The sequence below is a fragment of the Lagopus muta genome, chromosome 7, assembly GCF_023343835.1.
Source record: "Lagopus muta isolate bLagMut1 chromosome 7, bLagMut1 primary, whole genome shotgun sequence".
Lineage (NCBI taxonomy): Eukaryota > Metazoa > Chordata > Aves > Galliformes > Phasianidae > Lagopus > Lagopus muta.
The window spans coordinates 20,759,375-20,781,729 of NC_064439.1; the positions used below are offsets into that span (position 1 = coordinate 20,759,375).

General features: G+C 37.8%; 2 protein-coding genes across 3 annotated transcripts in view; one reads left to right on the forward strand and one right to left on the reverse strand.

Annotated features, from left to right (window-relative positions):
• The window catches only part of RUNDC3B (RUN domain containing 3B), a 42,282-nt gene extending 34,735 nt beyond the window's left edge, over nucleotides 1–7,547 (forward strand). Inside the window, exons 10-12 of one of the 2 annotated variants that reach the window (XM_048951131.1) lie at nucleotides 2,068–2,214; nucleotides 2,571–2,686; nucleotides 4,708–7,547. In XM_048951131.1, coding sequence (XP_048807088.1) covers nucleotides 2,068–2,214; nucleotides 2,571–2,686; nucleotides 4,708–4,853 — 409 coding nt within the window. In that variant the 3' untranslated portion in view covers nucleotides 4,854–7,547. The remainder of the gene's footprint in view (nucleotides 1–2,067; nucleotides 2,215–2,570; nucleotides 2,687–4,707) is intronic. The other variant, XM_048951132.1, reaches the window with a different exon arrangement.
• Nucleotides 7,548–8,316: 769 nt separating this feature from the next.
• Nucleotides 8,317–22,088, reverse strand: SLC25A40 (solute carrier family 25 member 40). Its single transcript, XM_048951139.1, has 12 exons — nucleotides 21,969–22,088; nucleotides 21,658–21,886; nucleotides 21,280–21,398; nucleotides 19,192–19,251; nucleotides 17,901–18,007; nucleotides 16,414–16,481; nucleotides 15,869–15,993; nucleotides 14,741–14,914; nucleotides 11,832–11,941; nucleotides 11,476–11,557; nucleotides 9,195–9,275; nucleotides 8,317–8,586 (listed from the first exon to the last, which is right to left on the reverse strand). The coding sequence occupies exons 3-12, from the start codon at nucleotides 21,371–21,373 to the stop codon at nucleotides 8,471–8,473; spliced, it is 1,017 nt and encodes a 338-aa protein (XP_048807096.1). The 5' UTR covers nucleotides 21,374–21,398; nucleotides 21,658–21,886; nucleotides 21,969–22,088; the 3' UTR covers nucleotides 8,317–8,470.
• Between the last annotated feature and the right edge of the window lie 267 nt (nucleotides 22,089–22,355).

Below are 22,355 nucleotides of genomic sequence, written 5' to 3' on the forward strand. Positions count from 1 at the left end.
CTTACAAGGTTGAAAGAATGGATGGGCTCTACTGGCACCTGCTATGAATACTTTCTGTTACTACTTATCGCCTTATTGCTTTTTTGTGAAAGCTACATACTGTGGTGAGGCTGATTTTGTATATTCAAAATTATTTTTACATGTAAAATAATATAACAAGAGAGAGTTCTGTATCCAACTTGCTGCCGATTTCCCTGCCATGCAGAAAGGATGAAATTACTGTAGCATGAAGGTTTGTGGGACAAGCCCCAGTATAGAAGCCCATGTAAAATACAGAAGCTCCGCTATTACCAACTTGCCTGCACATGTGTGCTTTGTTCTCCTTGCTCAGCATATTTATTTATCCAGAACTTAACACTGCTGCTGAGTTGTGTGGTAATAACACAGAGGAGTTGCCTGGATGGGAATTCACGAGTACATGTTGCATATGTATGAGTTTTGTTAGTTACTGTGTGTGTAGCTGTTAATATAAACAGGGTGTCTTCCACTGAAAAGTGGGCAAGTCCTTCTGGGTGAGGAGGTTGTATAGACAGACCAGCTAGCAAACCTCGTCATCACTTGATTTGCTTTCCTCAAACCTTTAACAATCCCATGTAGCTCCAGGTACCCTGTGGGATTAGGGAAATACCCAGGGAAGTGAGTAGCACACAGGATGCTTGAGATTTTGGAGGGCAGCAGGCCATGGAAGTGGTTCTTCTATATATGCCTTAGACAGCAGAATGTGAGGGATGTCCCAAGGAGGAAAATGTATTGTTTACTTGAGTGAAGGCTGGGGGAATTCATCGTCTTGAGAAAAATTTCCTGAACATAGTCTTGTTTACTCTGTTCCTTGAACAGCTTCTCTTGCAAAATTGCTGTCTATCTGCCTCCTTTTCCGAATTCAGTAACTAAAGATTACTTGATGAACTTATTATTGTTTCACCTTGTTTTTAGGGGTATTTTGGCTCTTTGTGTAGGATTATGTCTCCTTACCGAATGATGTTCATGTCTATAAACAGTTCAAATACCACAAGAGTAAAAGCTCCATTGTAAAAATAAATATACTGATAGTAATACTCATGAATCCATTCAGTGTACACGTATGATCAACAGATCTTCAACTTGCTGTGCAGCTTGGTATTTCAGATACAACATCATATTTGGCTTTCAACTGAGTGCACTCAGTATGGAGAATCTGTTACACAGGTTGTGTACTTCAGGGCATGCATACTCAAAGGTTGTTAAGCAGCTTTGTACTGTTGCCTGGTAATTTCCCAGTTTGGTGATTTATGGGTAAATATTACTTGTGTTTCTGAAGTTATGCTACTACACAAGCATAGCTTGGAGGTTGCCTTATGCTACTGGAAAAAGGCTGGCATTGTCTTGAAGCCTGAAGAACTGTGTACTTTCCTTATTTCTGTGTGATTTTTAGCAGGTGATTTCTGATGTTAGTGTACTAGCTGCCTCATTTCCAAAACTTCAGGAAACTAATCTGCTTCATGAGAATAAGAGGCAAAACTAATTTGAATTGTAAGGTACTTCTGTTAATGCCTTTTCAGTAATTTAGAAACAAAGTTCACTAAAAGCTGTAAGGTGGCACAAAGCAGAATTATTACATGTTGTATTTTACCTGGAAGCTTGTAACAAAGTCAGTACGTCTGGTGTTCTCTTCATTCTGCAGAAATATTTATTTGGGAGTGGGGAGAAGGCAGGTTGCATTTCAAATGCCCTAAAAATTGGAGTAAAGAACACAAAGTTCTGATCGTTGGGCTGCAAAGTAGAGTCATAGAATGGGAAGGAATGGAAGGACCCTATAAATCATCTATTCCAGCCATCCTGCCGTGGGGGGAAAAAGTTGGTCTGTTAATTACCATCTTCCCAGCAGAAAGCATTTTTAAAATGCTACTGCTTTTTTTTATACTATTTAATACTTTTATTTAATACTGTTTTAATATTATTTAATCTTTTTCTGTTACTAAGTTGCTTCTGAAAACTGCAGTCTGTCATTTTATTTTTTATTTTTTAAGTAGAACCTTGACTTGGGCATTTAGTAGGTATGCTGAGATTTACTGTTTCCTATGTTTGCAGGACTGTGCTAAAGAATAATGACTTGAGATCAAGACAAGAATTGACTACTCACCTCACCAATCAGTGGCCTTCCCCAGGAGCTCTGGATGTCAATGCTGTTGCCTTGGACACTCTACTCTATAGGAAGCACAATCAGCAATGGGATGAGTAAGCTGAATTGTTTGACTTACCTTCAAAGAAACAGAGAAACTGAAAATGATACGTTTCCCTTAGCATACTCTTAAGCATATCCTACAGGAATAGCAAGTTACGGTGCACAAGGATCAGCTAGCATAAAAATTGTTTCTCTCACCATAAAAATTTCCTTCCTTTGAATTAATTAAAAAAAAAAAAACCCACAAACAAAAAACCCCTTGCTTTAGAAAATAAGTGTTTTAGAAAACACAGAAGAGTTATTAAGGAAAGAATGATTTTTTTTGTTATTTATTAAAAAACTTCTAAAGAAATATTTCTGTTGAGATCATTAGGTGTGTTGGTATTAAAAATTATTATTTATTTTACAGGAAAAGTTTTCAAAGTTTGGACCAACTTTCAGCAGACGTCAGCCTTTCTCAAACCTCTCTGGATCCAGGTCACTCACAGGACGGAAAGCAGGATGGAATAAACTTGTTAAACGAAGGTATGAGATGCATCTTCGGTCTGGGACATTGGACTGCATATTTTCTCCATTACTGTGCAATTTTTTTCAGTTTCTCTAAGGGCCATTGTTAACTTCCAAATAAGTTTGCATTTATCAAGTCTGTTCCTTGACTCCCAATAATTATAGGACTTTGTGCTGTATTGAAGGCCAAGCTTCAAATGTGTTTCTTCTCCATCGCAGAACCTGAGAAAGGCGTCTTCCTCCTATAGCTAAATGAAATATTTAAAGTTACTTTTTCCCTTTTCTGGATTATCCCAGTGGTGATCCCATTCTGCTCCTCTTTCAAAAGAGAAAACTTAAAGGAACATGCTGTGGGCAGTGCTAATATAGAAATGCAATACACTGTCCCCTTCAAAATCTGTGTGTATACAAAGTATACCTGCTCCATCTAGTGGGCAATTGTGAAAAGCAGAGAAATGCTTGGAGAAGTTGTGGAACAGCAGTATTTCGGGCACAGAAGTGAAATTGCTGTAAGAAATTTCCTGTATCTCACAAGATACCAAATTCATGCAGACATTTACTTGTTTGTAACTTCAAAATTCTTGACTTTAAAAATACTATGAATGCAAACTTCAGAACTTTTTAAAAACACTGAGCAGAATTGAAGTCTAAATGTTTCAAGTAGTGTAGAAAAATAGAAGCAGCATGTCTGTAATGAAGAGCGTTCTGCTGATTTACTTTCAACAGCTGAGTGTGGGGTTTTTGTTTTGTTTTCAGTGTTAATCTTTTGAAGTTTATACTTTCTTTTCCATCAATTAAGATGTAGTGACAACTCAAGTATTGTCTTAAGTTTTGATTTCAGGACTCTGTCTTCAAAGGAGGCATGACGACCTACTTCTAAATGAGTGAGGTCCATCAGCACCAAAGCTTTAATATGGTTCTGTAAGACATGATATTTTACCAGCAGGATCGCATGCCCCCTGTGTACATCTCAGAGTGGCAATCTTTCACATTACTGTTGAACAAATTGTGTAGTCAGGTTTTATTTTCACATGACGAGTTCAAGAACCATACCCAGAAAGTGTGAAGCTGTTCTTGGTTTATGTCATCAAATAAATTAGAGTTCTTAAAATGTAATTTTAATGGGGATTTTTCTAAAAATGAAGACTTCCTAAGGAGTTATCGAGTTCATTCTTTAGGAAAGGTCTTTGGTCATTTGAGAAAAGCTCAGTAGAAGAGGGATCTAAAATCCATTGGAAACTGCTAGTGAGAACTGTATGCGATGCAAGGGAACCATGTCTGTTTGGTTGTTTTCCAAAATTGCTTGAGGCAAGGTATCCTTTGTTATTTTTCTTGCATCCTTCTTTACAAAAATGAAGTGTTTCTGTCAGGAAAAAGTCGCAGAGTTTTAACAAGTGCTGCTTTTTAGACGTGATTTAAAAAGATTGGCCAGGTGAAGTCTTATGCCTCTGACCCTTCTAAGCTGCTTTTAAATTTAGTTTATGGTGATCTATTTTATTCTGCAGGTGATCCAGAAAGATGAAACAGGGAGATGTATTGGTAATCAGTTTCTTTATAACATTATCTATTAGCTGAATTGGCACAAAATAACATGCCTCAAGTTGCCAAGAGTTTAAATAAATAAATAAAACCAAACATGTTTACTTTCAAAGCAATGCGTTCTGATTCCAGTTAGTTCTAATCCTTTTCAGTTCTATTCAGAATTAGCACTGGGGTATTGATGATGCATTAGTGAAATCATTTCCATTTAGTGTACGCAACTAAAGCCAGTGCTTGAATTAGTGTCTTCTGAGCCTCTCTTTGTGGGAGGCTGACTACAGCCCAGTCAGTGATGCAGAGGTAGGAATCTCTATTCCACATCAGTGGGGAAGGTTGGAATTAATGATGTCTGAGTGCATTTGTGAGGTATGTATGTGCTGAAGCAGTAACATATAATTCATACTAACTTAAACAAAACGTTTTTTTATTCCTTCATTTTTTTGTGTTCAGATCATCTTTAGCTGTGATGATTAGCTTAATTCTTGTTTTTTTTTTAACAGGAAAGGAGGACACTCCGTCACTGCTTGGTCTTTGTGGTTCTCTTACTTCAGTGGCAAGCTATAAATCTCTCACAAGTCTGAAATCAAGTGAATATCTTGCAAGTCCCACAACAGAGATGACAAGTCCAGGCTTAACACCATCTTGAGATGCACGCAAGCAGGAAGGACTTTATGTTGTATGCATTTGGTTTATGTTCCACAATATGACTTCCAATGAAGACTGCTAGTTCAAAGGCAAAAATAAGCTGCTTTATTTTTTCTTCTCGTGGTTACCTGTTTAATTCTCCAAGTTTTCATTCCAGCTTTTCTTCCCCCCGAGGGCTTTTTCAAATTTCCTGCTTTAGTCCTGAATTGTTTAACTCTTGGTCAGGTACAGGACACGCATTCTGATGCTTCTGACTGATTTTTAAAATGAAGCAGTTGGAAATCAGTCTCCTACTTAACTGCCACAACCTTTGTTTCTCCTTGCAGTGGTTATCAGCCTGGCTCTACTATAGCCTGGTGCTTCTCTTCAGTGCTCTAAAGATCAACTCTTGCAGAAGAGACAGGAAAACTTAAAGCCAGTCTTTGTAGGCAAATAAATATTTTACTTAAAAATCCATATTTTCATCTGTGTGTGTTGCATAGGACCTCAAATAGCGTATTTAACCTATCAAGAGCTCTTCTCAAGTTGATTCAGTGTTAGATTTTGCATTCCTATTAGCATCATGGCAGTAATGAGACAGCTGAATCACACTGAAGAACCACACTGAAGCACTCTTAGTAATTCTTAAAGTTGCATGATAGTAACAAATGTAAGCTGATCATCTAAGTCAAGCATACTTAGCAAATTGTAAATATTGAGGAAGCTTGCCAAATTTCAAGCTTTTGAGTGACCTGGCTTACAGATAATTTAATATTATATGAGAAATTTCTTGGCTTATTGGTCTTACTGGAAAAAGAGGGACTGAGGAAGATGGGGTTAGCTCCTTGCAAAGTTTGGCTTATATTTATTGGCAAGATTACAGTTACAGTTGGTTTGCCTCTTGTAATGGTACCTTGGCACTACTACAACAGTCTGGTCATTGTAAGGTGGGCTGGAAAGAAAGAGCATTCGCTCTCACCTTTACAAAAATCACTGAAAACATTCAGCTAAGCAGAGTGAAAAAGGGGAAACAAAGGCAATGTAATGACAGTATTCTCATGCTAAGGGTTGTTCTCATTTCTGTAGTAGTGCAGTAGGTATTTTCCTTGATTAGGTAATACAGCAGAACTTCCTTAGGTCAGTTTTTTCAAATTATTTGCCATTGATTTAAATTACTGATACAAACAGCCTGTCACATTTTTTTAAATGAAACTAACTTTCCAGATTAGTCTACAGTTTCAAAGTTTGCAAACTAATTTTTGAATTGCAAACTATATTCTTAATTCTTTGTAAGATATAATGGATCCTTTATCTAAGAATTTTGCTAATCAAGGTAATGCTTCTCAATATGGTTAGTAACTTTTTAAACAAATCTTAAGTGCATGTAAGTATGTTGTATTTATAAGTGCTAGGGAAAATGCTTTTTTTGTGCCAAAGAAGTTTCATAAATTGTTTACATGATAGTTGCAATACAAGACAGATTTTCAATTGCTTACTCTCAGATGTTTACAGTACGTCACTACACTGTATGGTTTTAGTTGGTTTGCCTCTTGTAATGGTACCTTGGCACTACCACCATAATCTTCTCGTTGTAGGGTGGGCTTGAAAGAAAAGAATTCACTCTCACCGTTACTAAAACCACTGACAGCATTCAGCCTCTCTAAGCATGAGGCTCAGTCTCTGTAACTTGAGGCACTGCTGGATTTTGCTGCGTGTGGTTCAAGCTGTATCTGCTGAGCTCTAGCCCATGGTGCTGGAGGTTACTGTGTCCATGGAGAAAACAAGGGTGGAGGCCATTCCTACAGGAAATTTTACAGCGGCTTAGCAAAATCCTACAGGCCTTATTTTTTTTAATCCCTCATGAAACCATTCAATTAATTTCTCTGTAACGAACTCAGAATATCACATCCTTTCACACACTGTCAGAATGTCCATTCCTTCTTGTGACTGTTTTTGGTTGTTACACTTAAGTACCTGTTCTCTCCTGGTAGTTGAGTAACATTAAATACTGATTTATAAGTTAAAGAGTGCATGTCTACTGTGAATACAAGGGAATCCAGATTCCAAAGTTAACATCCTCCATCGAGGTGTAGTGATTTAATCAGTCTTGTTTGCTGTTAAACGCTTCTCCCACTTCATCAGTGTTTTGGAGGGGACTATGATCATGATCTTCAGTCATGTTAGCTGATGGCTCTTTTCTTGGAGCTACTGGTGTGAAATTCACGTGTCATTTAACTGAAGTCTTTTATGTAGTCTGACACTGCTGTGAGTTTCTGGGTGTCATTTTGTGCATGGGAAATCAGCTGTGTGTCTTTCTCAGTTTTAAACATTAATCATTTTTCAGAAAAGAAAAAAAAAACACACTGAAAAAATGCCCAAACTGTATGTTTTGTTGCCTTGACGTTCCATGAATGTTGCATGTAAATTAAACATTTTGTATCATCGTTCATCACTAGTTTTTGTCTCTGTTTTAATCAAACGAAAGGTAAAATAAGAGCATTTGGCAAATCCCAGTATTAGTGAATTGGCAGCAAATTCTTTCTCAGACAACAGAGAGACGTTGTTGCTGTATCCCATGTGCAGCCCAAAATCTGCTGTTATGGCTTTTTGTCTTTTGGCTCTCTTGGCTCTTTTGACTATAGAAGCTCAAAATAAGGTGTAATCTTACTTTTATAATCACAACAGGGGGAACAGTGTCAAATGTCTGCCACGGCAAGAGGTCCTGCCTGCACCATACACTGTAAACTTCTTGCCTAATGTCTCTCCCCACAACTAAGGCGTTTTCAGAGTGTGTGCTGAGTTTTTACCAAGGCGAAACACACACTGGGACGCTTTCAGAGTAGAATAAGACTTTGCTGTCTATGCAGACTATGCATGGGAAATGGTCCCTGGAAGGGAGCCTGCCTCTGTCTTGGAGCTTTTCTGGGATCTACAAGGTGTTATGGGGGGGTCACAAACGTGTGAATGTTCTGGAATGTTCCTCCAGCACACTAGCACAGCTGGTTTCAGTGCCTAGGTGTGCTTCCCAGTAAGAGCATGCACTTGAACTAAAAAGCCACTGCAGCACTTGGCGGTGGATTCGTGATGTTCTCTGGGATTCCAATAGCCGCTATGTTTTTTCCAGCTTGACCTGAAACTCTTCTTGTTATAAATAAACCTGAAAATCAAAAGTATCCATTTGCACAAATTATGGAGCTGCAAATAAACATTCACGCAATTGAAAAGGTATTAAGCAAGCTTAAGCAAATCCTTATTGAATTTACTCTCTGTCAGCCTCCTTATGGAGATGTCTCTTCCTTGGGCTACCTACAGTATTGTCTAAACATTACTTTAAACATCCAACAAAATATTTAGTCAGACTGAAGATTAAGAGTGGCAATTGTTATTCTTCGTCATTTTGGCCAGGCTTATTTTTTTCCTTTTTAATCATCACTGAGGAACAGTCCAAGTGCCTTTTTTTTTTTTTTTTTTTTTTCCCCTTTGTAGCAGCAAGAGAGAACTCTCAAAATTTTCAGTAGCCATTTCAAGGCCGTGTATTTTTCTTAATGGGGAAAAAATAGCCAATTTATCCTTTGTGAAATAGTGAAAAAATGAAGTTTCTCCATGTGTTTTGACTTCATGCAGTTGGATGAAGGAGTCTTAAGAATGCTGGTTTGTCTTTTCATTTAAATGTCTGAAGAAAGCCTTCCCATGTTCATATGTGCTGATCATTATGGCACAAGAAGGAGCAACTTTAAACAGCCGTGGAGTAATACCTGCCCAGAAAAGAAAGGAAAGCATTCATTCTCATCTGTTTTCACATTGAATCACTCTAGTGCCATTAAATGGTCATATTATATTGATTCCACACTATAACACTGTAGCACTGGGATGTTCTTTGTGTCCACGTTTCTCAAAATAGCAGTGTTACTGATGAGAGACATTACCACTGTAGGAACATTATGCCCTCACATCTGTCATCTGTGCAGGCTGCCTGACTGAAGCACCTCCTGTTTCTGCCTGCTTCCCACAGAGGTGGAGCAGCCTGACCTGCAGGCTGCTGTGCTCCAGGCCAGCAGAGGTGGCTATGGGGGCAGGCTGGGCCCTCCCTGCAGCATCAGTGCAGAGCTGCTGGCATAGGAGGAGCAGAGGCTGGTGGCCTCTCAGCTGGGACGAGACATTCAAGAAGGCAGGGACACGATTCCCTCTGCATGTGTGCACGTCTGTTACTTTGTCTGTTTCTTTACAATCTGTTCTGTGACAGTGACTGTGTGTGTTCACAAAGATGGAAATACATAATTTGTGCATGCTAATATCTAACAATGGCTTGTTAATAATCAAAAAACTTTAGTGTGATTTTTTAGAAAGATGTCAAAAGATTTACCAGCAAATAATCCAGCAATCCCTTTTTGAGCAACAATTTTCCTCATAACTGCCCAGGTAGACGCACAGTCCCTCTGTGGATCTCAAAGTAGTACAACAGAACAGTGAATTAAACAGTACAGACAGTGCCACAGGAAGAAAAAATATTAAAAATCAAATGTTGCTTTGGATGCAATGATAAGCTTCAATTTATCTTATAATTTAGGTATGTATATATGAAGTTATTTATATAGAATGTTAAATTCATGCAGTATGTAAATTAATATTGAAGTTAAAATAGCATGACATAGAAAAAGATCACAGTAATGCCTAGAGTAAATTCTACAGAGACAATATTTGCTACTGGAGTAACTGACATAACTGAAAATATTGCATAGCTTTCACATGAGCTTATCTCACTCCAGGTCACTTTATACATGCAGCTAAAAGATCGTTTTCAAAAGTGAACTTGTGCTTTATGGTAAGCTGGATCTAAAGGTAAGTTTTGAGAACTGATATAATGAGTCATAAGAATGAGTGTAATAATTAAGGTAGGACACTTTGCAGATTTTACAAAAGCTTGAAAAGTCTAAGCTGATGAAAATCATCTCACACCCCCAAACCATATATGTTTGAGAAATGGTGGATCTATGAGATGTAGGCTGCAGGCCCTGGTAGAGATGATTCAGATACCGCGAGCAACTGCACCAAGAAGCCATCTGCACTGCAGACATGTGCAACTGCTTTAAACAGAGGAGTTTTTTGTGGTACTTCACTTTGCACGTGCTGTTTTCCTTGATCTGTAATATGGAAGAAGCCAAGATCTTATTTTTTTAGATAAAATTTCATAACATGCATTTATGAGGAACATCCTACAGCATCTGGAAGCTGTGAAGTATTTTGGCAATAGTAGAGAAACTGTAGATGCGTTGTCAGGATCCAGCTCTGACAACAGCTGCATTTGGAAAGAATGCAACCAATACCAGTTAGAGATTACCATACTGAAATTTAAAACATATATCTAATTTGTATCAGCCAAATAAATATTAGGCAGCTAGCTGTGATTCAGAGGTGTTCAAAGAGCAACAAATTCTTACATTCATCAGTACAAGGGAAGAATCGAAACACAGTACCAATTTGTATTTGACTTCATAAATCTCAAGCAGTTCCGCAGAAGAAACATAAATGTCTTTCAAGAATTACAGCAGAAAAAAGATATTTTACCTAAGAGAATGAAACCTTATGCCAAAATGCAATCAGTGTGTTTTCATGATATCTTTCTGGACGAGTGCCTTTAAATGAGCTTCTAAACAGAACCTCATTTCTGGTTACTCCATCTTTCTACTCTTATTTCATCTTAAAGCCATGATCCAACTTGTGTTCAGGTTAATAGAAGTCCCTCACTGATTCCCAGGTAATGGAAAGCTATATTTTCACATACAACTTGAATTGCTCTAAAAACGTAGTGGCGCTCTACTGAACTGAGAACAAAAAGAAGAAATCCCTTTGTCCTTTAAAATTGATGGGGTAATTACTGACATGCCCTCAAAAATCAATTCTTTGAAATCACACACCAAAAAAATGGTTAAAAATACATAACTTGAGCAAAGGAAGCACTTTTTCTGCAGCTTAAACTCCAGCAAAAAACCAATATTGTTATTAAATAAAATGTGTTAAGAGTTACACGGCTGTTTTTATTTTCTAGTATCAACTGGTAGTGAATGTGCAAACGTTTTTTCACGTGATTTTCATCAACTGAAAAGACTTTTTCAATAGAACCCAGTTCACATGCGTGTTTTATAAGAGCTGAAATATTTCCCCATTCACATAGGAACGTCTGTAAGTTGGCAGTCAGTCTGCCTTACTGTAATAGTTCTGGATTTTCTGTTTGTAATTTTTATCACATATTACTATGAGTTGTACTTTGCTCACACCTTTTCCCTCTGTGTCATTTATGAGATACTGTTTTTATCCTAGGAGATCAGTATTGTTGTACAAAGTGTTCCAATGTGGAAAAGACAAAAATGCTTAGTGATATCATAGAGAAACTGAAGAGATGAATATTTAAAGTGCCTATCAAAAATCCATATACCTAAGCATTATGTCTTTTGGGTTCTGTTTTTTAAATGGCGGCTAGAAGAATCAGCTTCACTGCATTTATTAAACATGTGGATTATTATTAAACAGTTCTGCAGGAATTGCTGAGCAATTCAATCTTAAGGGAATTCTGAGTGTTCAACAGCAGACATGGTTAGCAGACAGGCTAAAAACAGCTGTTTACAACGTTGTGACCTGCAACTTACTTTGTAAAGTCTCACTCTCCCAAATTTCAGTCTGCCTCTGTGTTTTCACTACGTCAAATGGCAGAGTCACAACAGCTGCAATCTATTAGGAAAAATCAAACCACAGTTCTACTGTTAGATTACCAACAAGTAAAAAGTCATTTTTTTACATTAAGCTGCACACAACTTAAAATTAGCTTAGTTATTCCAAGCACATGATTATCTTGTAGGTCCTTTCCAACCCTGAGATGCTATGGTTCTATCATTCTATGATCATTTCTGAGAGAATCATGTAAAGCCACTTCACTTGTAAGTAGATAAATAGTTGGTTAGTGACGATAATAAGAGTAGCAGTAGAAACAAAAATGTGTACTTACACAGCCTGATGCTGCTCCTGCAGTAAAAGCAATCCAAAAGGTTGGTTCACGTACACCTGCACTCTTGCACATCATCTTCTTGAAACGTTCATAATTATACCAGTACACTGCTGTGGTCATAAAAAGCAAATCCAAAAGAAACAAACCTTGTACTACAACACATTTGTATTTCGGTTCAACTTTTTTATCAGTGACAGACGTAAGAACTCTACAGCAGTAATAGAACCAAAGAGAAACCAAATTTGAAAGGAAACCAGAATTGTTCTCTTTGACAGCCCATCCAGTTCACCTTATCTCCATACACATATTCCAAATTTCATGATATAAATTAGCCAAATCATTTTGTCATTCCCATAAAGTATCTCCTATCTTAAGACAATCTAACATAAACATTACAAAACTCATAGAACAGATTATTTTAATGTGATATTCTATAAATCAAAATTGAAATTTCTAATTATTTTCCATGTTTCCAGGGATATTTCATATATTTCATAAATCTTGGTAAAAACAGAAGTGTGTTTCATAGAAGATGAGAAGTTCCTCAAGCCTGTCTCATGTTCTTTTGGACCATACTATATAACATTTAATTCTGACACAACCAAGAAATATGGCTTTGCTCTCTGGAATTACTGAGGAAAGACTTGCCTTCCACAGTCGTCACAGAGGCTTTCTGAGGAAAAACTTTCAGAAGTAACATCTATTTTTGTTCTCTTCTGCTGCAATAAGCTGCACTCTTTCTACTTTAATAAATTTTAGTTAGAATGCAGAAGTTACTGAGCTGAGTTATGGAGTGCTTCCTTGTGCAGTTGGTTGAATACATACTGCAAATGAGAGGTGTGCACCCTAAAAGATACCTGTGACTCATTCAGCACTGAGTTCTGCATCGTGTGGCAGTGGAGAAATATCAAAGTATTTTCTTGCTGTGGAAACCAAGCTTCCAGTAGTTTGCAAAAGTAAATTAGGCTGTATGTCTGAGATTGGGAAAACTTACTATTGAAATACATGTAACCCTAATTTAGTATAGATTATCTAAATCCAAACTTAGAGCACGTGCAAGACTCCATTCCCTCCGTACATTTCACATGTATGTTCTCTGCAACATTGCTTGATAACTCAACCGCTACTGTTAATCCAGCTCTTGTGCTTCTATCAGACACTCACACCTTGAGTTTTGTGCAAGTCAGCTTGCTGTCCAAGGAACACTGTGGAAGCTATCATTCACACCTGGGTTAACACAGTGGGACTCTATGCTGTGCTGCTAACACTGTCATTCTGTGCTACTTGAGAGTTCTCAGGGAGCAGCTGCTTTCTTAATACAAACTGTTGCACTGACTTTAATTCCTCTAGAGAAAGCTAACTGCAGCGAAGGTGAGGACTGCTGTAAAAACACCAGAACCCACGATGCTGTAGGTGTATCATTCAAAGAGAAGGTAATAAAGGAGCACATCTTAACTGCAGAGTATTTATAAGGAAAAATATTCAGAAAACACATTCTGAAACATTAATCAAGATTAAATACTCATCATTTATATCATCAGCTTCGAGGCTTGGATACAAGAATGTGAAAAGAGTAGAGAGCACACACATCACCTTGGTTCCCTCCCCTTTGTGCACTCTCATACCAAACTGATCATTCCACTCTGTTAAAAGCATCAGAGGGAAAGACAACTGGCTCCTGCCATGTCTCTACAGACAAACATCAGTAGTAGAGCAAGAGTTTCTACTTGTAATCAGACAACAAGAATGAGAAGAAGAATTTTAGAATCCTTTTTGAAGCTCTAAGAGAAAAATGCATTTGGCAGAGAGAGAAAATGAGCGAATTGCAAATAAATATTGGACAGGAAGCCCTTCAAGCAAAAGATGAATTTTGAATACTGTTCTCTTAGTCTTAAAGAAAGTGTTCACACGTTCAGAAGCCTTCCTTATCATGTAATGTGAAATTAAGTCTCATCAAGGAACAGCATATCCTTAAGAAGGAAATGCAGCATAAGTACTTTGTTTAAACATCTGCCAGTAGCAAAGCAAAAGCAAAAGAGTATTATTCATACTGAAAACAAAACACCTGAAATAGCAGTTATGTAAGTTAGCAGAACTAAGTGCAGCTCTAAGGTAAATATCTGAAAATGGGTTTGAAGCATTTCTCTGGACCAACACAAGGTGTTTAAAGGCGTGATTCCTGATACCATCCAAAGGACAGAGACAGCTTTGAGAACAACTACTGCCTGGTTATTCCCAAGTGCCCTGACAATGAAGGGCCTCAAAGAGACATGGGTTTTTAACCACTGGCATTACTAAGTTGGAACACTGTCCTTCAGCACTCTTGCCCAATTATTTCCAAATGCAGAGACAGCAGAGCTTTAACAGAATGGGAGAACACGTGATCTCCTTTGTCCCAGTTATCTTGCAGTATAGCACTGGGTCAGACTTTTCCTGTAGACTTTCAGCTTTGAAGCTGCACTGCGAAGTGGTGCTCTAGTTTCATCTTTTCTGAACAGTTACACAAACTCATTCATCTTGCTAGCAAAAATGCCTGAAGACACTCACTACTGTGTTGCCCTGTCTTTGTACATTTTTTCAAGATCAAGCATCAGAGCACAAATACAGAATGTCCCTCTATAAGGAAATAGCCAGTGTACCTATTGTAGAGAACATTTCCTACAAAAGCCTTAAAGACACACATTATGTAAGATGAAACAGTCTGAACACAGGGAAAGGGAAAAGTAACACTGAACACAATCTGGCATCCATAAACAAAATTACAGACAAACACTCAAAAGAGAAAAGGTAAATCTATTCTTAAAGCTAATCGTTTTTGTAAAATAACATAAAGATACAAAAACTATGCAGAAGAATCATGAAAAAACGTATCTTACACGACGCAGACTTTCATCTGAAACAAACCCCACCTGAGAAAGGCACATCTCTCAGAACAGTAGTGCTCCAGCCTCTCCACAGGGAAAGCCACCCTTCTCTGGCCACTTTACTCCTGATGCTCAAGTGCAGTTGCTTGTAGGACAAGGTGTGATACTGCATTCTAGTTCTGATCAGCTCCAAGGGACTCACTACAGTCACTGAACCAACTGAAAATGAGAAAAATGTGGGGTTTTTAAAAAAATCAAGATTTACAAGTAACATTTCCTGAACATTAGAAGTTAAGTCTCACGTTGCCTTACATATTTGATGAAAAGAACCATAGAATGTCTCGGGTTGGAAGGGACCTTAAGGACATGTAGTTCCACCTCCCCAGCCATGAGCATGGACACCTTTCCTATATCAGGCTGCCCAGGATCCCATCCAACCTGGCCTTGAATACTTCCAGGGATGGGGCATCCACAGCCTCTCTAGACAACTTGTTCCAGTGCTTCCCCATTCTCATGGTGAAGATTTTCTTCCTAATATCTAACCTAAATCTACCTTCTTTTAGTTTAAAGCTGTTACTCCTCCCTGTCCTACCACTACACTCCCTGATAGAGTCCCCCACCAGCTTTCTTGCTGGCTCCTTTTAAGTCCTGAAATGCCACAATGAAGTCTCCGCAGACCCTCTTCTTCTTTTTCAGATTGAACAAGCTCAGCTCCCTCAGCTTTTCTTCACAAGAGAGGTGCCCCAACCTTCTCATCAGCTCCGTGGCCTCCTCTGGACACAGTCAACAGCTCAACATCTTTCTTGTGCTGGGGATCTCAGGCCTGGACACAGTACTCCGGGTGGGACTCCACAAGGGCAGAACAGAGGTGGACAATCACCTCCTTCAATCACTGGCCACACTTCTTTTGATGCAGCCCAGGATAATGTGACAGCCAAAATAAATCACATCAGTCCAAGTAAGAGAGTTATATTACTGAAGAAATGGTGGGAAAATATAGGATTCCTTCCTATGCCCAGCTCCATGTAATATTACCCATTTTTAAAGCCACAACAAATTTGCTGAAAAAAGAGAAGAATGAGGGGAGAGAGAGAGGAGAGGAAAAGCAGAAGAAATGAAAACAGAATACAGATGTTGCATTTCATTTTTTTCTCTAAACATGAGACAACTTACATCTGCTTAAGGAACCTGCAACAAGTGGAATGTGGTCATTATCCTCTCCTAGTCTAGACCTCAGAGCTTCACTCAGTTTTTCATAGCAGGTAAAATAGATTATTGTGGTAGGAAGGGCCATTATTCTAAAATATAAGAGAGGGAATCTGAATTAGTGCAAGGAAAGCAGGAGAATGAAGTCAGCCATCTTGTATGGATATTTTGCTTAAGTAAGGAAACTGTGTTGGATCTTGCAGGTTATTAGTAACAATCTAGACCAGCAAATATCACAGACTAACATTCTCAAACAATTAACACAGATCCTGTGATTTGCTGATGCTACCAATGGGGAAGTTACAGTACACAGGATACGTCTTCTAAAGGCAAAATGAAAAGTTAGATGTCCCTGATTATATAGTGAGAATATACCAAAAAGGTTGCAAGTTCTGGTGGGAAAGATACCACTCCAAAATGTTTCTGATCAAGCTGATGACACCATTATCTGTAACTTCAGATGCAGAGAATTTTTTAAAATCACTTATTTGTCTAAAAATGAAATTACTTACAGTGTTGGGGAAAGTCCATTCCAGAGGGATTTAATTCCCTCTATTTGAATAATTTTCACAAAAGCATCCTAAAAATATAACCAGGCAAAGAGCAATAATTAGCTGCAAAGCTTTTCTTTAGGAGTGTGTTTCTAAAACAGCTTATGTTTTGTAATTGCTTATGATAGCCATCAAGTTCAATGATACAAGTAGTTCCTCTGAGATGAGCAGGAATATTTGTGCTTGAAATTAACTATACTCTTCCATCTTTGCAGGGCCAAACTAGTAAGTTTTTCTTGGTAACTGACAGCCCTGTGAATAAGTTGTCTTCAGAACAAATACAGCGGCCACAGCAGCCAATCTTCCCCAAAACTAATGAGTACAATCTTATTTTAGTAAAGAACAAAGTTTCTAGGCATGAAATAGCAATTCACTCTTGATTCTTTGATACATTATTTTCCTGAAAAGTGACAAGATATCAGCAAATTGTATACGATATATGATATATTTGGAAGCTTACAACTTATCACAGCTGTCCATACATTTCCCAGGCCACTGACAGCAGAGGAACACTGAGCCTTGGTGGCCATTGAATTGAAAACATCTTCAAGAGATAAATTCCCTAATATTAGGGAACTTATTTTTCTTAATCTTTTGGGAGGAAGAGGCTGAAATTTGACAGATTAGAATACGGACAAGATCAGGCTTTACTACAGGGCCTCAGAAGATAATGAACCTGACAGGTTACAAAAAGGGCTGGCACTAACATTTTGTTTTCTTCAAGCTTCTTTTCTATTTGTTAGTTCTGGACATGTTCATAACGCTGAATCAAGAAATCTACAGTCCAGGAAGGTACAGATCAATGACAGGAGAAAGGATGCAACAAAATCCAGCGTCTGAGCAGCAAATGCATGTATTTTACTAATGGTCTGGGCAAACATATCAGAACATTTGAATGGTTCTAGCATGGGCAAACTACCTCGTCTACTACATTTTTCTCTACTGCACTGTTTTATGAAAGGAAATCTGATGACATGATAGTTATTCTTCTTCATGAATTATCTTGTTATTGCAGAAATGGGCAGGGCATGATGTCAGTTAGGAAACTAAGAGATTTCCTAAAAATTATATGGTAAAGTTAATTGAAATATTCAGACAAGTTATTAATTTCAATAAAATTTGGTCATGGTAAAAGGAGCTACTTCATGAACACTTCATTCTTCTCAAATACTGAATTCTGAAAAATCCTTGATCATGTGTGTAATATAATAGCAGTCCAACAAGAAGCTGTGCAGCTGCTCTCTCACTCATTTTACCACAGGAATTTGCATTCTCAGCTAGAAAGAAGGCATCATTAATCACTACCTAAACTACACTGTGTAACCACATGAATACCCTCTCAAACAACAGCAAAAACTTAAATAAATAGATAAATTTTAAAAATGTGCAGTATGCCATTTAAAAATGTTTAAAATGTAGACTTTCATGTAAATATGAAATGTCCTTACCAAAGTCCCTTTGAAATGCCCTTTTCTCTTATAGCATGCCTTGCCATCTCCATTCTCACAAACACACGTATGATCCATCTGGCCATTGGAGTATACAAAGCATTTTCCTAATAAACAGTGTATAGAAGTATTAATTAAAAAGTATTAATGCGTTTTGAAATGATTGTTTTTACTCTGCAGCAATTCCAAATTGGATATAGTGGTGAGACAGATTTATTTCTGGTTAGAAAAATAGAGACAAAGTAGCTTTGAAAAGTCAATATCAACAGAGCGGGTGGAAGGAAAAAGAAAACAAAGGTGTCCCTCGCAGTGCCAAGGAAAGGAAATTGCCCTCACGGGCTCAGGGGGACAAACTGTGTAGCAGTGCCACCTGCTGAAGAATAAAAGACAACGACACAAGTCCTGAGTCACTTTTGTGCTTTCTGAACATCCTTCTGACTTTCAAATCTCTTACTGAGCTTTCCCTGCATCCGTGCTATGGATGGAGCTACTACATCTTAGGCAAATCTATATTCGCACTTGATCATTGTCTCTAATTTTATTTCTTCTACATTATGTACTTTGAATCTGCTAGATAAAATTCTGCTGCCAGTACAAAAACACACTGAGTCCCACATTACATTTTCACACTTTTGAAGAGTTTACAATTTACTAAAGTACCAACCACAAGCGTTTTCCTTTTTTTAATTTATGGCAACTGTTACTGCAAATACTTATCTCCACATACAAGAAACTTCTACAGCAGCCATCTCTTTTTCTTTTAAATCTCATTTATTAATGACAACTAAATAGTTAAGTCTTTGAGCACAGAATGTATTAATCTATTTAGAACCCAGGTGACAAGACTTAGATAAAACTTTTACTACTCATTTTCAAAAGTTTTTGGATTCTGGAGGAGAGGGACTTTGACATAACACAGTGATCACATAAGCCCTTTATCAAAATATTTAGTAATGTATTAATAGCTTTTTTTTTTTTTTACTCAATTGAGTAATATTTGTACATTCTTCCATACTGAGAAAGAGATCATACAGCCTACTTTACATTAAATTGATTCATAAGATTTTTTTTCCATTGTATCTATTCAGTAGCACATCTTTTCTTTAGCAATTTTAGTATGTGTACATATGTATATATATATATATTTTTTTTCCCAGCTCACTGACTGAGGAAACAAACTTAGCTACTGAGAAACAAAGAAAGCCATTGTGCTACTCAGCACTGTGACAATTACCGGCTAAGTGTGACAGCAAAGAGCAAAGTGCGCCCTCAACTGCAGAACATTGCTTACCTTTGGGGAACGGATTGCTTTGGGCTTGCAGTCGAGTTTTGACAACATCAAGAGGAGTTACTAAAATGAAGCAAAGTAGTCATTTAGAAACACATCACAACCTGAAAATGTAGAAGTGTGCACATAAATTCATCAGGAACTTTTACAACTTGTTTTTCGGGGATGGGGGATAGGGAAAAAGAATGAGAACTATTTTACAACGTAATCAGCCAGAGGGGGAAAGCAAGCAAACAATGACCACCACCCAAACCAACCCAACCTATACATCCCCTATATGTCATTTCTAACTTAGCAACAGTTGAACAAAGAACTGCTTGGGATAAACAAAGCTCACAAAAAAACACATTGTGCCAACTTGTATGAAATTGTTAAAAGCTGTGCTACTCCTCTCTGGCTGCTAACTTTTTACAATGGCAAACCAGAGAACTTCAGATTTTGTCCTCAAGCATGTAAAAAACCACAGCATTTTCTATGCATTTATTCTTTTTTATTAAACTAATCTACATAGTGATGTTCAAAAGAAAACAAACAAACAAACAAACTTTAAATTTGCGATGGACTTTCCTTCTTTCCTCTGTGTAGAGCAGATTTAAAACTTCAGAGTTGTTGAGAAGTAAATGTAGGCTTAGGGAACATTTTTTTGCTTCCATCCAGCACTTGAGCACAACAGTCCTAGACATGCTGAACACTGCAGTTGTTTGTCAGCTGGACCACTCTCCAACCTCTGCTGATTGCACTGACTCAGGGCTTCAATCACTTACCTACACACAGCAGCTAGTGCCATGCGAGACTCCAAGGTATCCAAAATATCTGCACAGTGGACAGATATGACACAGAACCTACAATTTCTTTAAGCAGCAGCTGGTGACTAGGTCAAATCACCCAGAATGTGCACATGACATGCTTGTGCCCAGGCAAATATTTACTCCTTAGCTCTCTGCTGATGTCCGTCTGCTGACCAGTACACTCTGCTCACATTTCTGTACCTAAATGCAGGGATCTCGATGTGACTGCAGCTCATTTCAGTTATATAAAATTTGGCTTTTATTATCATTTAGCCAATTGCACATAACTCTTCCTAGTCTCCCAGGTACCACTTCAGAAAGGAAAAGTCTCCTTATACCTGCTAAGACCTTGAATACCAATACCTTAAACTAGAACCTTATGCACAAAATTCGAAATACATCTTGGGAATTCTAGAGGTCTGATCTAGCTTTGCCTACTACTTTATCTAATATCACAGGACACATTGTGTAATGACAGAATGAATAGACTGAATTTGGTAAGAACCTAATTCATGAAAGTCTGGAAGGTTTTGGGGGGAGGAGTCATGCTTAGAAAATTGTACGTTTCTCTACAGCTTAGTCAGTGTTAAAAGTCAGAACCAAAGGCTAGCTTAAGGCAAAAAGTAACAGAAATACGAATAAGCTCCAAGAGATACAAAGCACTGAATCCAACCAACCAGTGCCTCCTTAGGTGTACATGGGAAAGGAGTTCACGAGCTAGAGTACTGAATAAAAGTAAAAGCTCAATTTCACAGATTATCTGCAAGTTTGAAAGACCTTACAAAAAAACCTATCCTTAAAATTGCTTAAGGAAATGATAAAATGCTCTGACAGAATACAACAGCATAACAAGTAAAACGATGTTACTACTGCAGTGGTAACATGAAGAGGACATCTCACAGTGTACAGCCTTGCAGGGTTTGTATCTTGAACTGTAGACTTTTATTTAAAATTTATTTTTAAGTGGCAGAAAGGATGGAAAGTCATTTTTATTGGGTTTTTTTTTTTTTTTGGTAGTTTGTTTGTTTGTTTTTCCAGAAAGCAAGCAGTGAAAAAAGACAAAGGAAAAAAAAAATTAAAATTACTCTTATTTTCAGAAATAGTTAAAGGTTATCAGGGAGGGTAAAGATTTCAATTAACCACCATATTTGATATAATTAAAAAAAAAAACAAAACACATACTTAATGAACATATTAGCAGAAGTTTACAAACCACATATATGCAGTCAGCATGCTCCATTAAACCAAAGAGCAATCACTTTGCAAAGATTTTCTCTGTAGCAAGCTTAATAGTTTGCCTTACCAAACAATGATGTAATTATAGCTCCGCAGCAAGAGGACACTGCCTGCTGAATAGTGGTTGTTTTGCTGAAGTTACTATTACTCGTCTCAGCCATCGCTTTATCCTCGGAGAAGAAAAATCTATTGAGGAACAGAAGAAGTATATTGCAAGACTGTGCTTACAACTTGCAGAAAAATGAAGTAAAAAATATTTTTAATTTTTACTAATGCATTACATATAAGCAGCAGTAATGTAAGAAAATGTAATATAGGGAACTCAGGTTTTTGGCTTTGTGGGGTTTTGTTTGAAATTAAGTTTTCTAAATAACAGGAAAACTTTCTAAACTTTGTAACATAAGGTACCTGATACTTTACAAACCACATTAAATATGTAACATACCTTACATTTTTGTGGCAACAAAGGCCTTAGGAGCATGTCAATGGCCTGTACAAAGGTAAATGCCCTGCCTGCAGCCCATACACTGCAGCAGAGCAGAGCACTTCGTCCAGACCCCCCCTCTTGCTTCTGTCGTTCCTATGAGAAAATCCAGAGAGGTCTCCTGGTGAATTCAAATCACAGCCTTTTGGTAATGGCTTCCTGAGCAATCTCCTTAAACAACAAGCAGTGACTGACTGGCATTAATGCTGCCAGTAAATATTAATTCCTTTAACAAATCCTGCAGTGCAGTTTCACAGGCAAGGACTCAATACCTTAGAAATGTAAGCACAGACTCTAGAAATAAGGAGCTAATATAAATCTAGGCAGAAAAAGAAAACAAAAAGAAAACCAAACAAAAAGCCAAACGAGCCCATTTTCAGGACACAAAATCCCAAAATGACATCCTGCGTTGAAGAGGATTCACAAGGATCACTGAGCCCAGCTTCTTGCTCCACACAGGACCACCTGAAAAACAAATCCGATGGCTTGAGGGCCATACCTTTGAAAATGCACACAGATTTAGTAAGTGCAGTTGTGACTTTATTAGTTTGTATTGATCTAAGCTTTGTATTTGATCCATAGGACAGGCTGGAAAGTTGGATGAAGAGGAACCCAATGAGGCTCAATGATGGTATGTGCAGAGTCCTACAGCTGGGAGG

Coding starts and splice junctions, on each gene's coding strand:
- SLC25A40 (XM_048951139.1), bottom strand. CDS start 21,373: ATGGCTGAGACGAGTAATAGTAACTTCAGCAAAACAACCACTATTCAG. Junction 19,252..21,279: donor TATAATTACATCATTGTTTG/GTAAGGCAAACT, acceptor GCTTCATTTTAG/TAACTCCTCTTGATGTTGTC. Junction 11,942..14,740: donor GAGAGATGTGCCTTTCTCAG/GTGGGGTTTGTT, acceptor TTATGACCACAG/CAGTGTACTGGTATAATTAT.